This window comes from Syngnathus floridae, chromosome 6 (genome assembly GCF_059516105.1).
Source record: "Syngnathus floridae isolate MCC-2025c chromosome 6, RoL_Sflo_1.0, whole genome shotgun sequence".
NCBI classification, from domain to species: domain Eukaryota; kingdom Metazoa; phylum Chordata; class Actinopteri; order Syngnathiformes; family Syngnathidae; genus Syngnathus; species Syngnathus floridae.
Window position 1 is genome coordinate 8,951,119 of NC_142418.1, and position 13,235 is coordinate 8,964,353.

At 39.4% G+C, this 13,235-nt stretch overlaps 1 protein-coding gene across 6 annotated transcripts in view; it reads left to right on the forward strand.

Annotated features, from left to right (window-relative positions):
• The window catches only part of LOC148396402 (solute carrier family 66 member 2), a 44,982-nt gene that overhangs the window by 20,025 nt on the left and 11,722 nt on the right, over nucleotides 1-13,235 (forward strand). For 2 of the 6 annotated variants that reach the window (XM_088379782.1, XM_088379780.1), the window contains one exon: nucleotides 2,958-7,131. In XM_088379782.1, the coding sequence (XP_088235908.1) occupies nucleotides 2,958-3,132 (175 nt within the window). In that variant the 3' untranslated portion in view covers nucleotides 3,133-7,131. Of the gene's footprint in view, nucleotides 1-642; nucleotides 2,932-2,957; nucleotides 7,132-13,235 lie in introns of those variants that run through there. The other 4 variants (XM_088379784.1, XM_088379781.1, XM_088379785.1 and 1 more) reach the window with 3 other exon arrangements.

The window sequence follows — 13,235 nt, forward strand, 5'->3', positions numbered from 1 at the left end:
TCCACCCAAGCTGAGCCCGTGAGCTAACAGTTGTCCTGACGGCCTCAATCAATATCTGTCCTAGTTGTGGCTTGCTTGCATGTATTGCAGGCGTTCATGATACAGTCAGACCTCCATCATTTTGTTCATTGCTCTCTCCTGTCCTGTCACTCTGACCATTAAAGTGGTTTTGTTATTCACCTTTCCCAATATTTACAGTTACATACACCACATTGTCATCCATCTCTCGCCATTTTCCCCTCACCTCCATCTAGTGTCATCATCTGCTCTTTTTATAGCTATCCTTCAAGTACCCGGTTCACCATCTCACCCTTTCCTCTCTCATTTCTCAGCACTTAGCTCAAATGAAGGTGTCGGGTCATTACTGATCAATGCAACTTGACCAGGCTGAGTTATGGTGTTTGCTTGTGTGTGTGTGCGTGTGCGTGCGTGCGTTTACACTGCGTATACACGTTGGTGAGAATGAAAGGTTTGTATGCAATTTCATGGTTTGCACATTTGGTTTCGCTTGGTTTCTTGTATTGTGCAAATAAAAGCAAACACTGCTGGTTGATGTGTGTGTGTTACTGTAAGAGGTGGTATAGTCACTTACTTGGTCTTTTGAATCAATACTATAATCATTTCCTCTCTGTGTGCATACAGAAAGCATCACTATGGCCCAAACTCCATCATTTGTTCTCAAGGTCTTTCATCAGTTGTCAGCACAGCCAAGCCGCATCAAGGCCTCCTATGAATGTGCCCGCTGTCACATGGCGCTATGTGAGACTAGCATGATTAACAGTAAAGAGTAAATTGTGGAAATTGGATGCCAGCCAAAGTTAAATGACCGACCCCCAATGGGGTTTGGTTCCCTTTCTGCTGCATTGCATTTAAGACTATACATGTACAAGTGACCTGCCCGCTATTTTTGCTATTCACTTGAGTTATAAATAAATTTTAGAATAAAATGGCTCACACAAGGCTCGAGAAATTATCTATCAAAGGTGATTCTTCCCAAATCTTAATTCTTCATCTTTACAAGATACTTTGGAAAATAAATAAATACACTTCCTCCCAGTGTGTACGTAATATGTTTGGAAATTGCTGTACACAGCAAATCATATTTTTCAATAAAGAACTTAATACATACTTATAATAATACTTAATAAGACAAACAAAAGTATCAGGAGTCCGATTTCTTTTATTTACCATTTTGGAGCAGCTCTAGCAAAATCTGCAATGCTTACTCTAAAGTTTAAATTGTTAAGGGAGCAAAACGTCAGTGAGAATCCCGTGTTCTAAACAAGTGCTCTTCTGGCAGCCTTGGGAGGAGGATAATGAAGCAGACTGAGACTGACAAAAGCCTGCTGCAGGAATTGGAGTTAGAGGAGAATGGAGGCAGGCAACATGTGTTGACAAAGATGAAGTTTGTTTTGTCATCAGGTTGTCATTTCTTGCTTAAGGTCGACTGTTATCAAACGTGTAACTGAAATTAGTTCAGTCAATGTAACCTTTTGAAGATCAAAACCTTCTGAAGAACAAGCTACGTATACGTTACTGCGGAGAGACAAGCATTCATATCGCATGACGATCATAGCTCTTTGAAAGCAACCAATCAGGAAGCCCTGATGTCACGACAGAAATTTTGGGGATCTATTTGTATGCTTTCTGAGTATTGCAATGATGCGCGCTTATCTTCTTCATGAACATTATAAACTTGTATTTTTCTCTTTGGCATTTTGATGCAACAACATCAACATGGCATTTACTCACAAATTTAGAGAAATATTGTGTATTCTTTTTAGTAAACTTATTCACAGTTTGTCACTACAGCAACTTTTACCATGCAGCCATTATCTGCTTGGTACTAAGAACTTGGTTTATATGGACCTTCCTATTAAATGGAGTATAATGTTATTGTTTTTCCTTGCCAATGTTTCCGTTCCTTGCCAGTGCCTTTAGGGACCCCAGGGGAGAGATGGCAGTTTGACATGACTCTGCAAGGACAGCCCAAGGATAGCATAGTCTATACATCCCCATGGTCATTAGGCTGCTTCCCAACCCATATAGACTCATCATCCGTATCATTCTCATCTCTGTCTCTAGTGATTTCCTGGTTGCGCCATTGCGCGTTGGATAGATATTATTTTTTGACTTTATGTTCTCCTCCACCTCTGCAAGACCCCCACATGACTTTGATGACTGATGCGCTTTCTTTTTTTCTTGGGTCCAGTCAAATCCAATAAAAGTATAAACTCATGTTCCATTCATACCAATGGGTAGTCACTGTCAGGGGATTGGGGTGGAGAACAGCAGGAGCAGAGTTGCCGGAGCAGAAGTGAGGTACAGACGTTCAAGTGTGAAGGGTAACAAAGTAAAGAAACATGACAGTAAGTGAGGCCAAAGGGGCACAGAATGTAAAGGAAGGAAGGAGAGCATGAATAATACAGAAATGATGCGAGACGAAGAATGAGATACAATTCAGATGAAATAAAACGGCATGAGTGAAGTATGTGAAGCTGTGATGCAAGATGAAGAACATGTTGCATATTCTGTCTGCCTGCTGTGCTTGCATCATGCTGATAACTGTAGACTTTTTTCTTACAGGTCGTGGGTACATTAGTGTAGGCTATACTGTATGGCAATCATTAGCAAGAAAAATGTCGAAGTTATTTCAGGGTGTTAAAGAAGCCCACTTTGACCTTGAGTGAGCTCTGTTTGTTTATCACTCCTTTACCTATAGTTTCTTTACAAAAATGATGTATTTAACCCAACCACACATCTAGCACTGAAGGTCCACTGACGTCCACCAGAGGAGGGTTGCCATGGCAACTAGATGATCACATTTAAAGGGTAGTTGTATGTAATGGAGATTGGGCTACTGCTCCCAAATCTGCCATGACTGTTTGCTCTGATCATGTCTCACCTGTATCAACCAGTAGGATTGATACTTATCTTTTTGTGCCTCCTTGCTGCAGTGTGAAGATGGTGCTGCTGTGGATGGCCGGAGATGTCTTCAAGACATCCTACTTTCTGATCAACCAAAGCCCATCTCAGTTCTGTGTGTGTGGTTCTGTCCAGATCCTAATTGACGTGGCCATTCTCCTCCAGGTGCTCTTCTACAGCCAGGACAGCCGTATCAAGCTAGGCTGAAGAAGACAGCACAGGAACTTTTCTTCAGGTGCGAACATATAAAACCATAAGTGAAATGTTGTTATTTGCTGGGAAGACTTTAGCTCTAAATTGAACTTTTATTTTTATACACCACAGTTTTATCCATAAGGAACCTCCAACTTCGCTTTCCAAAGATAAATCAACACTTACTGTAGATGTGCTTTTAGTTGTTTTTAGTTATAAGAGACCGAATCAGACAGTTCTTTTTCGTGGACATAGGGAGTGTAAGAGGCAGACATTACTCACATTGGCAGCTCCCTAACGGCAGTTCTGTGAAGCTCTAATGGCAGCTGTAACACACAGTCTTGCACCAGTAGACCTCCACTGGCCTCTATCACTTGACTGATGAGTCTCCCACTCCACACTTCACCAGATTGGTCCCATGTCATGCAATGTGTGTGTGTGTGTGTGCACATGTGTACTTTTCCGAGAGTGGAGACCTGTTAGAATACCTGCTGATATGTGCACGCAGCCAATTTCGATTTTTGCCGTTGGCAGTGCCAAGCCAGGCAGCACAATGTTCAGCTACGAATAGCCTCTGCAAAAGCCACCAGTCTGTGTGTTAGGACTCAACTTATGAGCTTGATTAACAAGGACTGAAGTTATTAACATATAAAACAAATAATGTTAATTTAGACTTCTTCGGAAATAAGGTTAATCACATTAAGATTCAGCTTTTTGATTAATGATGTTGCTCTTTAATGAATTCATAATTTCGTAGCGAATGTACTGTAGAGTATATGGGCAATCTACGTCTTTGGTATGAAATGTGTTAACACTCTTGATGCAAGTCTTGTCATAGAAAATACGATTTAATCGTATTCTTCAATTGTATCTCTAAATGTACATTGTTTTCAAATATTCCAAAGCATTTGGCAGTAGGGATGGGAAAATGAAGCTTCAAGATGATTCACAAACCAGTTGGCACTTTGCCCACCACAGGGCTGAAGGCATACTGATTTGCCATTTCTTTAACCCAGTAGAGTAAAAAATACATCTGATTCATGAAGCAAATTTGAAGCTTCATTTCCCATCACCATTTGCTGTAACGGGGAAATTACTTTACAGTAATCCCTTGGTTTTTTGCTGGGGTTACGCTAAAAAAAAAAAAAACATGATAGGCGAAATCCGTGAAATAGAAACCTTTATTTTTTTAACATTATTGTACATGTATAACATGGAAACCAAAGAACAAAACCTGTTTTCAGGCCCAAGCATTTGTTTAACAAATAGAAGTAAACACTTTCTTCCAAATAACTACAGTGAAATAATCATTTTAATTATCAATACGAAGTACGTAGTATAGTAGAACAAATTGTGACTCGCACATATTTCACTGCGCCTCTGACTGTGCCTCTGTGGCCTGACTCCACTCTGTAGTGTCTATTTCTTCTGAACACAATGCACTGTGAAAAAAATCTGTGAAGCAGCGAGACCGTGAAAGATGAACCATGATATAGCGAGGGATTACTTTAGTCCTAAAAAGATAGTTATGCCTCAGTCTACAGCAATGGAGATGAAATTACTCAATATCACCAGTCCTAATCAACAGGTTTTGCCAATGCAAGCCTAACAATCCTTTGATGCCTGCTTTTAATAGATTCATCCGTGTATAGTATGTTTTTCGTCAACTTTTAAATCGACAGTGAGCTTGCTTCTGATGTTCGACGTTTAAATTATGTTCCACAGCAAGGCACAGTTTGCCCAAAATGAACGACCTCTCCCGACCTGTTACATTTTGTTGGAGTCCCTCACATTTCTCACGTTCTGATCAGAGTTTGACAAACTTTAATGAACATCCAACACGTTTTTTACATTCTCTGAAGGTTTTACATGGATGAAAATGAGACACTGTTTGTGATCTCTGCAGACTTGAACGAATTTCCCCTGCTCGGTCCAAATTCGTACCCTCTCCCGGACTGCGCACGCAGTGTCAGACCCTTGGAGAACGCAATGTGGGAAAAACATACGGTTCACTGCATTGTCACGCCTTGTTGCATTCACGCCACATGACCACAGCATGTTTCTTGGCAAAGTGACTGCCATGACACAGTTTTATTTTTTTACATTTTCAAAATTTGGCCCGGCAAACAGCTCCTGTTATATTTGCCCATTTCATCACCCCACATTGCTTCGTGTCCATCTTGTTTTGTACACAGTTGCCTCAAATGAGATTACCATGACTGCTCAGAACACAGTGTCAATGTCGCATAGAAATGTGCACATCACGTTTATAAGCACTGAGTGTTATGTTTTGCATCATTCAAGAATTAGTTAGATCAGAAAATTGCAATCTCCAGAAAGTTGAAGAATGTGCAATGCTAAAAGTCCTTTGTGTATCATGAATCTTTGAGCCTGTATTGTATTTATATTTTTCAAAAATATTTATATATCCTACATTTTTAGGTTAACATTGCACCTCCAACCAACCCACAGTATAGTCTCTGTGAAATCATATAAAACTCATATGGGGTGACATGCGAGTATAGACTGCCTGTGAAACATCAGCACATATGGGATGTTTGTGCTAATTTGCAGCCCATATAGTATGCATATATGACCCCGTCACATATGTGTTGGTATCACGTTTGATGGATGTGGAACTCACAGTGCCACATCATGCATGAACTGCAAAAGCATCCCGACCCGAGCTTTACATGTCAAATTCTTATATTTATAGAAGTGTCCAAGTGGCAGATAGATTTTTTTTCAGATGTCCAGTTAATACTGCAGCTGTCAGCATTGTTTGCCAGTGACCTTCTATTGTTTATTTGCTCTCAGTGTGTTTTTTGCACTTGGGTTTCTCGTGTGCATGCATTTCGCAAATCCATGTATCTCAATTTACATATAGTTGGTGAGTCCGTCTAATCTCTTGCACTTCTTTGTCTTGTTTCTTTTTCATAAAGTATTCATCACCAGATATGTTTGAATACCCTATTAATATGATTTATTTTCCACTTGACTTCAATTGCATTGGCTAATACACCTAAATCTCGATCTTACACGGTCTTTGGTGTCCAGGATTCGGGAATCACGTTAACCTCGATAGCGCGTTGTATAGAAAGTCTTGTTTTTTTTAGAAAGGCGTGTTTTTGGGCAGTCAAAGGGGTTCATTGTTACGATAATCTAAGTCAGCCATGTTGTTTGGCAGCCCAAGGGGTCAGATTGCTCCACACACATCAAAGTCTATTGACATTTTATTAAAAGAGAAGCAATACACAGATGACAATATCAGGCGGATTGAGTAAGTCATTTTGATGCTATGTGAATTGGATGGAAGAGGCAATAAAACCACATATTCTGCTACTGCGTAACTTTGTGGATAAGGTGCTTACGTGAATTTTCCCCTTTCTGAATCAAAAACAATCCTAGCTATCCCTAACACTGTGATAAAGCAGTCATAAAGAACAAACAGCACGATTTGTTATTATCAAACGCCTTTAAATTGGTCACGGAAATTCATCAAATCAGCGCTAAGGTTTACGCGCTAGTCATTGAGCTTTTTGCAGTCCTTATATCATCAATTTAAAATACTACTTAAAAATGTATTTATGACAAAAAAAAATTGAGGTCCATGACCAAACCGTATTAGACAGATAGTCGAGTAGGATTTAAGCTAGTAAAATCGAGATTTAAGTGTACATGGTTGCCTCATGTTCATAGTTTGTTGACGCAGTGATTTTCATCTTGCATTTATTGCCATTTTGTTACATAGTATGGAGAGAAAAATGTCAGAATGTTACACCTTTTACTTTGAATGTTTTTACTCTGCAAACGTGTGTACTTGACTTATAATACAAAGAGAAGAGCCAAACTGTTTTGATCGTAAGTTCAACTCTATTAAGGTTACATTTGTGAAATGAAACAATGCAAATTTACTGTCCGCATTTTTCAATGAATGTTTTTCAGTCTTCTAGAGACTATGTTGGCAAATATTGATGGTGTTACTTGTTTCAAGCATAAAATATTTATATTGCAGTATGCTGGTTTGTGTTGTTCTTGGTAGTGTGATTGTAACACAATGACAAACAATGGAAAAACAAACAGAGAGCTACTCTGAGCTCATCAGGCTGCCGCCACAGCTTCAAACTGGACTAAAGTAGGATTCTGAAAACCTCATGTGATCCTTTCAAGGTCCAACTGTCTGAACATACAGAAAAGCACGTGTGTGTGTCATGGGAAAACCTAGTCTCTATCTTTTTCATAGAATTCAGAGGTAATCTGCTTGAACCTTATAAATCTGGCTGGTTTGATGTCAGCTGCTACTGCTGCTGGACGCATGGCAGAAATTTGTTATTGTCTTAGATTGTGTTCTTTTGAAGATGTTTCAAAACCAGATGCACAAAAATAGATCTTATATTCTACTGCTCAGCAAAGAGTATTCCTTTGGTTTGTTTTTAGATGATGTTATTTATAAAGCTGCACCAGCTTTTAAAACCTAGAGGCTCATTGTGTGAAAATGTAGAGAGGACATCAAGTAAGGCATCATCCACTTATCTTTTTTTACATAACGCTCTTGTATTTTAAAACATAAGCTCTTCAATAGGTATCTACTATGAAAATGAAGTCAAATTCCTATTTTCTCTTTTCAAAAAACCCTTCACACATGTGGGTGAAAGGTAAAAACATCATATGCACTTTTATAGTTTCAAACATAACAAGTAAATGGCACATGCTTACATTTTCCAAATGCCTTTCAGGGCACCTTTAGAAACGTAACACCTGCTGATGGCAAAATAATTTATAAAATTACATATCACAATTGCGCAAAACATACTCAAAATCTTTTCATTCTGTCATTCCCAAAAAAATCAACAAAATAGTAGACTTTGAACAGAGATAATATACATAAAGAGAAAACAATAATCATCAGATCTACATTAAAAGTTAGTTTGCCCATGTTAACATTTAAAAAAATGTATCTAATATATTTTAAAATAAATAAAAAAAACTACTTGTATGAGAGGTGAAACATCTTCTATGACAAAAAGAGCTGTCCAATTGCAATCAATTAATTGCCTTGCAAAGGAAATGACCTTGGTGAATGACACAAGCATGAAGTGTTTTACTGATTCAAAGGCTAATTGTCCAATCTTGACAATGCCATTTCTAGTGGGCTACTTGCATGACGTCATTGTATTATAATTTGATTAATTTTAAGTTTTTATCTTCAGACCAACCTTATAAAAATGAACATCAGTCAAATCAATGAAGTCATTCTGTCTCACGTCAAGTTTAAACTACTGTACACATCATGCCAGTAGGTAAGTCAAGATGTAACGACATGCAATCCTTTCCCCCTCCTTTCACTCCCTGTCTTGTCTTCCTCCTTCTCTAAAATGTCAAATGACTCCATAAGTTGCCCTAATGGGGTGAGAGGCAGAGTGTGAGTGAAATATCCACCATGTCACAGAGCCACAGCTGGCCGGCAAATGGAAACAGAGCATTTTTGTGTCGTTTGCCTCATATGTTGTCGCTGTTGTATTTGTGTTGCACCCTTTTGCCTCGTGATTGCTTCTTCCCATCTTTGCTATACTTTCTCTCCTCTACTCGTCAGACGGGATGTCAGGTCACGCATTCAGCGCAGTACTCATCTACTCACGCAGCAGCTGTTTTCTTAGGTGCTATGGTGAAAACCTCAGTTCTATATTGGAGACTCCTCTCCCTCCATTCGTTCACTGGGTTTTGATAAGCCTTCTCGTGTACTTGATTCATTTATTCCTTCTGCCATTAGCTGAGGATGAATGTCAGGTCTGAGGTCTACTACACTCTCTTTTGAGGTCACTTCTTCAATTAATTACAATTTCTTTGCCGCTTCAATTTACAGTCAATGAATCAGTTTTTGAGCTTGCCTTTAAAGTGAGCTCTGGGACTTTTTTGTCACTTCTTGGCCTATTCCTTTTTTAAATTATCAGCACTCGTGATCGTATTCATAGAGCCATTGTATCAGGAAAGAAGTTGAAGGCACAAACCATACTATTTGGGACGATGGGTGATATGCAGGACAAATGATGGAAAGAGGTGGTGGTGCATGACAGTGTGGAGATGATTATGTGAGCTATAACCCTCATGGCCATTGCAGTAAAATGATCCTGCCATTGTCATTGGAGGAAAAAGCAGGGCAGCTATTGGCCATGTTTCACACTCTGTCGAGTTGACAAACTATCATTGACAATCTCTAGTAGTCATTGCACCCAGCGTCATTTGCATACTTTTCTCTTGCGTGACAGTATCACAGGGCGCATGGCTGTTGGCCGGTGGCCATTTAACAAAAGGGCATCGGTGCAATTTATATGCCGAGATACATTATCTGTTCGAAAACACGCTATGGACTTATGGCCATAACAACAATGTTGAGGTCAAGGTGCTCAAGGATTTCCTGAAGATTTCTTCAAGATTAAATAGAATGAATTTATGTTGACGATACGGAACCATAAAACATAGTATTAAATATTTTTTCAGACATTCAGACTTTTTCTTTTAACTTAAAGAGTGCAATCTCTACCCAGACAGCTCTATTTCCCAATAGTACCATAATCCTCTGAAAGCAGGGAATTGCTGCAGGGCAATGTTGTTTCTGCATAATCTTGCAAAACGACAGACAAAACATAACCTGGCAGAGGAATGAAAATAATAATAATAAAAAAAAAAAGATTCAGCGCATTCATAACGAGACCTGAACCGAATTGAGGGCCATTAGTCAGCTGTGCAGTGCATTTGCATTATAATGTTCCCAAGCGGAAAAGTAAAAACCCAGGCACAGATGTTGGTGCTGCTCTTCAGATCCAAGGGCAATGGGGTCCTTGCGGTTTTCACCCTGAGCGGGAACACTGATGGCTTCGGGGTGGGAGGACAGGAGAGAGGTTGGGAGGCTTAGAGGATGATGAGGAATGGAAAAAATGGTGAATTGGACCGAGAAAAGAGGGCTAGGGTTAGAAAGACATGAAAGGAGGAGAAACGTGAAGATGGTTGGCCTGACGAGATAATGAAAAGGAAATGAGGTTACAGGCCATCAGCATAAGTGTATGGATGCTTTATATATGCATCATTGGCTTGACTCCTTCCTCTATAGTTCTTCCATGTCATTACTCATCAGTCTTTTCGAAATAGAGTGGTGAACGTATATTGGTAATCACAGCCCCGCCATCACATTAAAGGCTTGTTTGGGCAACAGCAGATCACAAATGGCCTACTCATCTGCTATAAATCTTGCTTTTGCAGTCTAGGTACTTGTTAATAGTGCAGATTAATGTTCAATCACACTTTTGAACTCCTAATTTTCTTAAGTACAATATTTATGTTCGCAAACTCTGGAATTACATCCCCCCGTAGGGCTGTTTATAATGTTTATTGTGATGCTAAATCATCCTCATTAGTGTGACTCACATTTATTCCACTGCCTTGTAAAAGAACTGATTCCTTAATGTTCAGCTTGATGTAGCAGTGATTTTTTTTTTTTTTTTTTTTTTTTAAGGCGCCTTTACTGAACAATTTTTTTCCGGTAACATTTTTTTTTTTCGTATTGATTCGCAGAGATTGTGCAAACGTGCACGTATGATCTAATACGGGGCGACAAGTGCCGTATGCACGGAGGCACTGCTGCCTCACTACAACACTGTTTGGTGGAATCAGCCTTCAAATCTCTTGGGCATGTCTGTGGGAAGTTTGCATGGTCTCTCTTATTTTGCTTGCTTGAGTTTCCTCTGGGTACTCTGCCTTCTCCCACTGTTCGAAAACATGTTTATCAAATTCGCTGAAGATGTTAATTATATTTATTGGGGCCCCTTTAAAGTATAAATTACCACAGACTCAACAGGTTTGTCAAGACCAGTAAAATTCATCTCACCCTCCCCTTTGACTGATGATTTGATGATTTTACTGCAATTGGAGCCATTAACACCTCACATTTTTACAACCACACAAAGCTAAAATATTTGAGATGGATAGAATTGCAAGTGACTTCCTGCCTTTGTTAATCATGTTGCTTTTAAGGGATTAGAGCAGGCGACAGCTCAGTGGAACAATGTCATTTTCGCTAGTGCGCTGAAAATGTATGCTCATCAGTATTGAGAATATGAACGACCAAGGAGGATTATCGCTGTAAAAAATGAACATTTCATTATCATAGTGGGGTTAAGCATTAATATGTAAATTTCAGGCTGCACGGAGAACAACTGGTTAGCACTTCAACCGCGGCGTTCTAAGGTCAGCGCTTCAAATCCTGTTCCAGCCTCTTTTTTGAACTTTGCATATTCTTCCAGGGTTTGTGTGACTTTTCTCCAGGCACTTCTTTCCACATTCCAATTACATGCATGTTAGATTCAGTGTACTTATCTGGTAGCGGCTTGAGCTCACCTGCAAATATAAGTGGTATAGAAATAGATGGGAGGAATTACATTGAATTTTTAAAAACCCATGAGGTTTTCATGGGTTTAATTGCATTTCAAAGGATGTGTCCGTATAAATACTTGAATTAGCAATATATTGTGCCGTGTTGAAAATATACTACAAAATAATACTTAACAAGTAGTGAATAATACATTTATTTGGTTCACTTGGACAGCCTAATGGGATCAATAAATCAATTTTTCTTCTTCTGTGTGGCTAAAAAAACACCCTTCATTATAATGTGGTCCACTTACAAAAACCACAAGCCAAGAACATAAACACACACACACACATTCACGTGTGGGTGCACATCACACAGGGGATGCCCACAGCGTCTCCAGTCTGCTGGTAAACAACTCCGTGACCTTTTTCCATTTGTCCATCCACTGTGGGACGTACCAGCTCACATTAAGAGTATGCATGATTGCGTCACGTGCTGGCTCACACACATACAAATGCACTCCAAATGTGCTTTCTTTGCACTTGTTTCCTTTTAGAAACACGGCGCCGAGAAGGAGAGGTTGAGCAGGAAAGAGTAGACTTTTCTCCTCCCACACTGGTGCATAAAAACGAGCTCTCCTCTTCTCATCTTCTGTGCTATATCATTGCAGCCTTTATGGACCTCTAGCTCCCAGTGTGAATTATTAACTACCACGCTACAAGCCCAGACAAGCGACTTGAGAATCTCTCACTCCATTTAAAAGAGAGCTTCACTTTGTTTTTAGCTGCCTCCCACTTTCCATTCAGTCATGGAAGCACTTGTGGAAAATGTGCTGGTTGTGTTCGTGTGTTTGGGGAGTCCGTTACAGGCGGCTGAAGATGGAATAGCTATAAAACTCTTTGGATATATTCGTGAATAGTTTGTTGACATTATTTCGACTATTGAACATAACATATAGTTTGTAGAGTGAAAGTTTTATAAAGAAAGATTAGGTGACTAATTTCACTTTGGCAGCTTCATATTTGTAATATTATTTGCCTATCACTGTAGGGATTATTGTTTTCCTGTTATGTGACTTTAAAGAATCAGTTTCTGATTTCATTGAGCTTGGTCACACACAGACTCTCTGCCTGAGGGCGAACGGGTCCAATGGTATGTGATCTTTTTGACCGCTTGCTGTGGTGATATTTTAGACTCTTGGTGAGCCCTGACCGGGACCAACGGCCACAGAAAGTCGAGAGCATCACTAAATGGCCAGTCACCAGCCGACATGATATAAAGATTGACATTATATATGCTTTTTTTTTATTGATAGTGGTTTTCATCAAATATTCTATGAACAAAGTGCTTGTCAACAACTGGTAGGCTTTATTACATTACTCTGTTTTGGGTGCTGTGTGCTTTTCTGTTCACAATTTTTCTTCCAAGTCACAAAAAGATAGCAGAATCCCAGATGACCAGTCAGTCGGGTTATTATCTATGGATTTACTGGCAGTCACGAAGAGAATATTTTATAGAGCGGAAGTCAGTGGGTCATGGGATTATTATAGATCTCCAGCTCCATTCATCATATCATTTCAAGAGTGTGTTATTTGACTCTTGGCCTGCTCGATGATCACATGTGCGACAGAGTGGCAGATATTGACATTGTTCATTTACTCCTTCATTGCAAGATGTCAGGGCATTTAAATTGCAAAATAGAAGTTAAGGTTCAGAGCACTAAAGCTAGTACTAGGCGCAAAAATATGCTAAC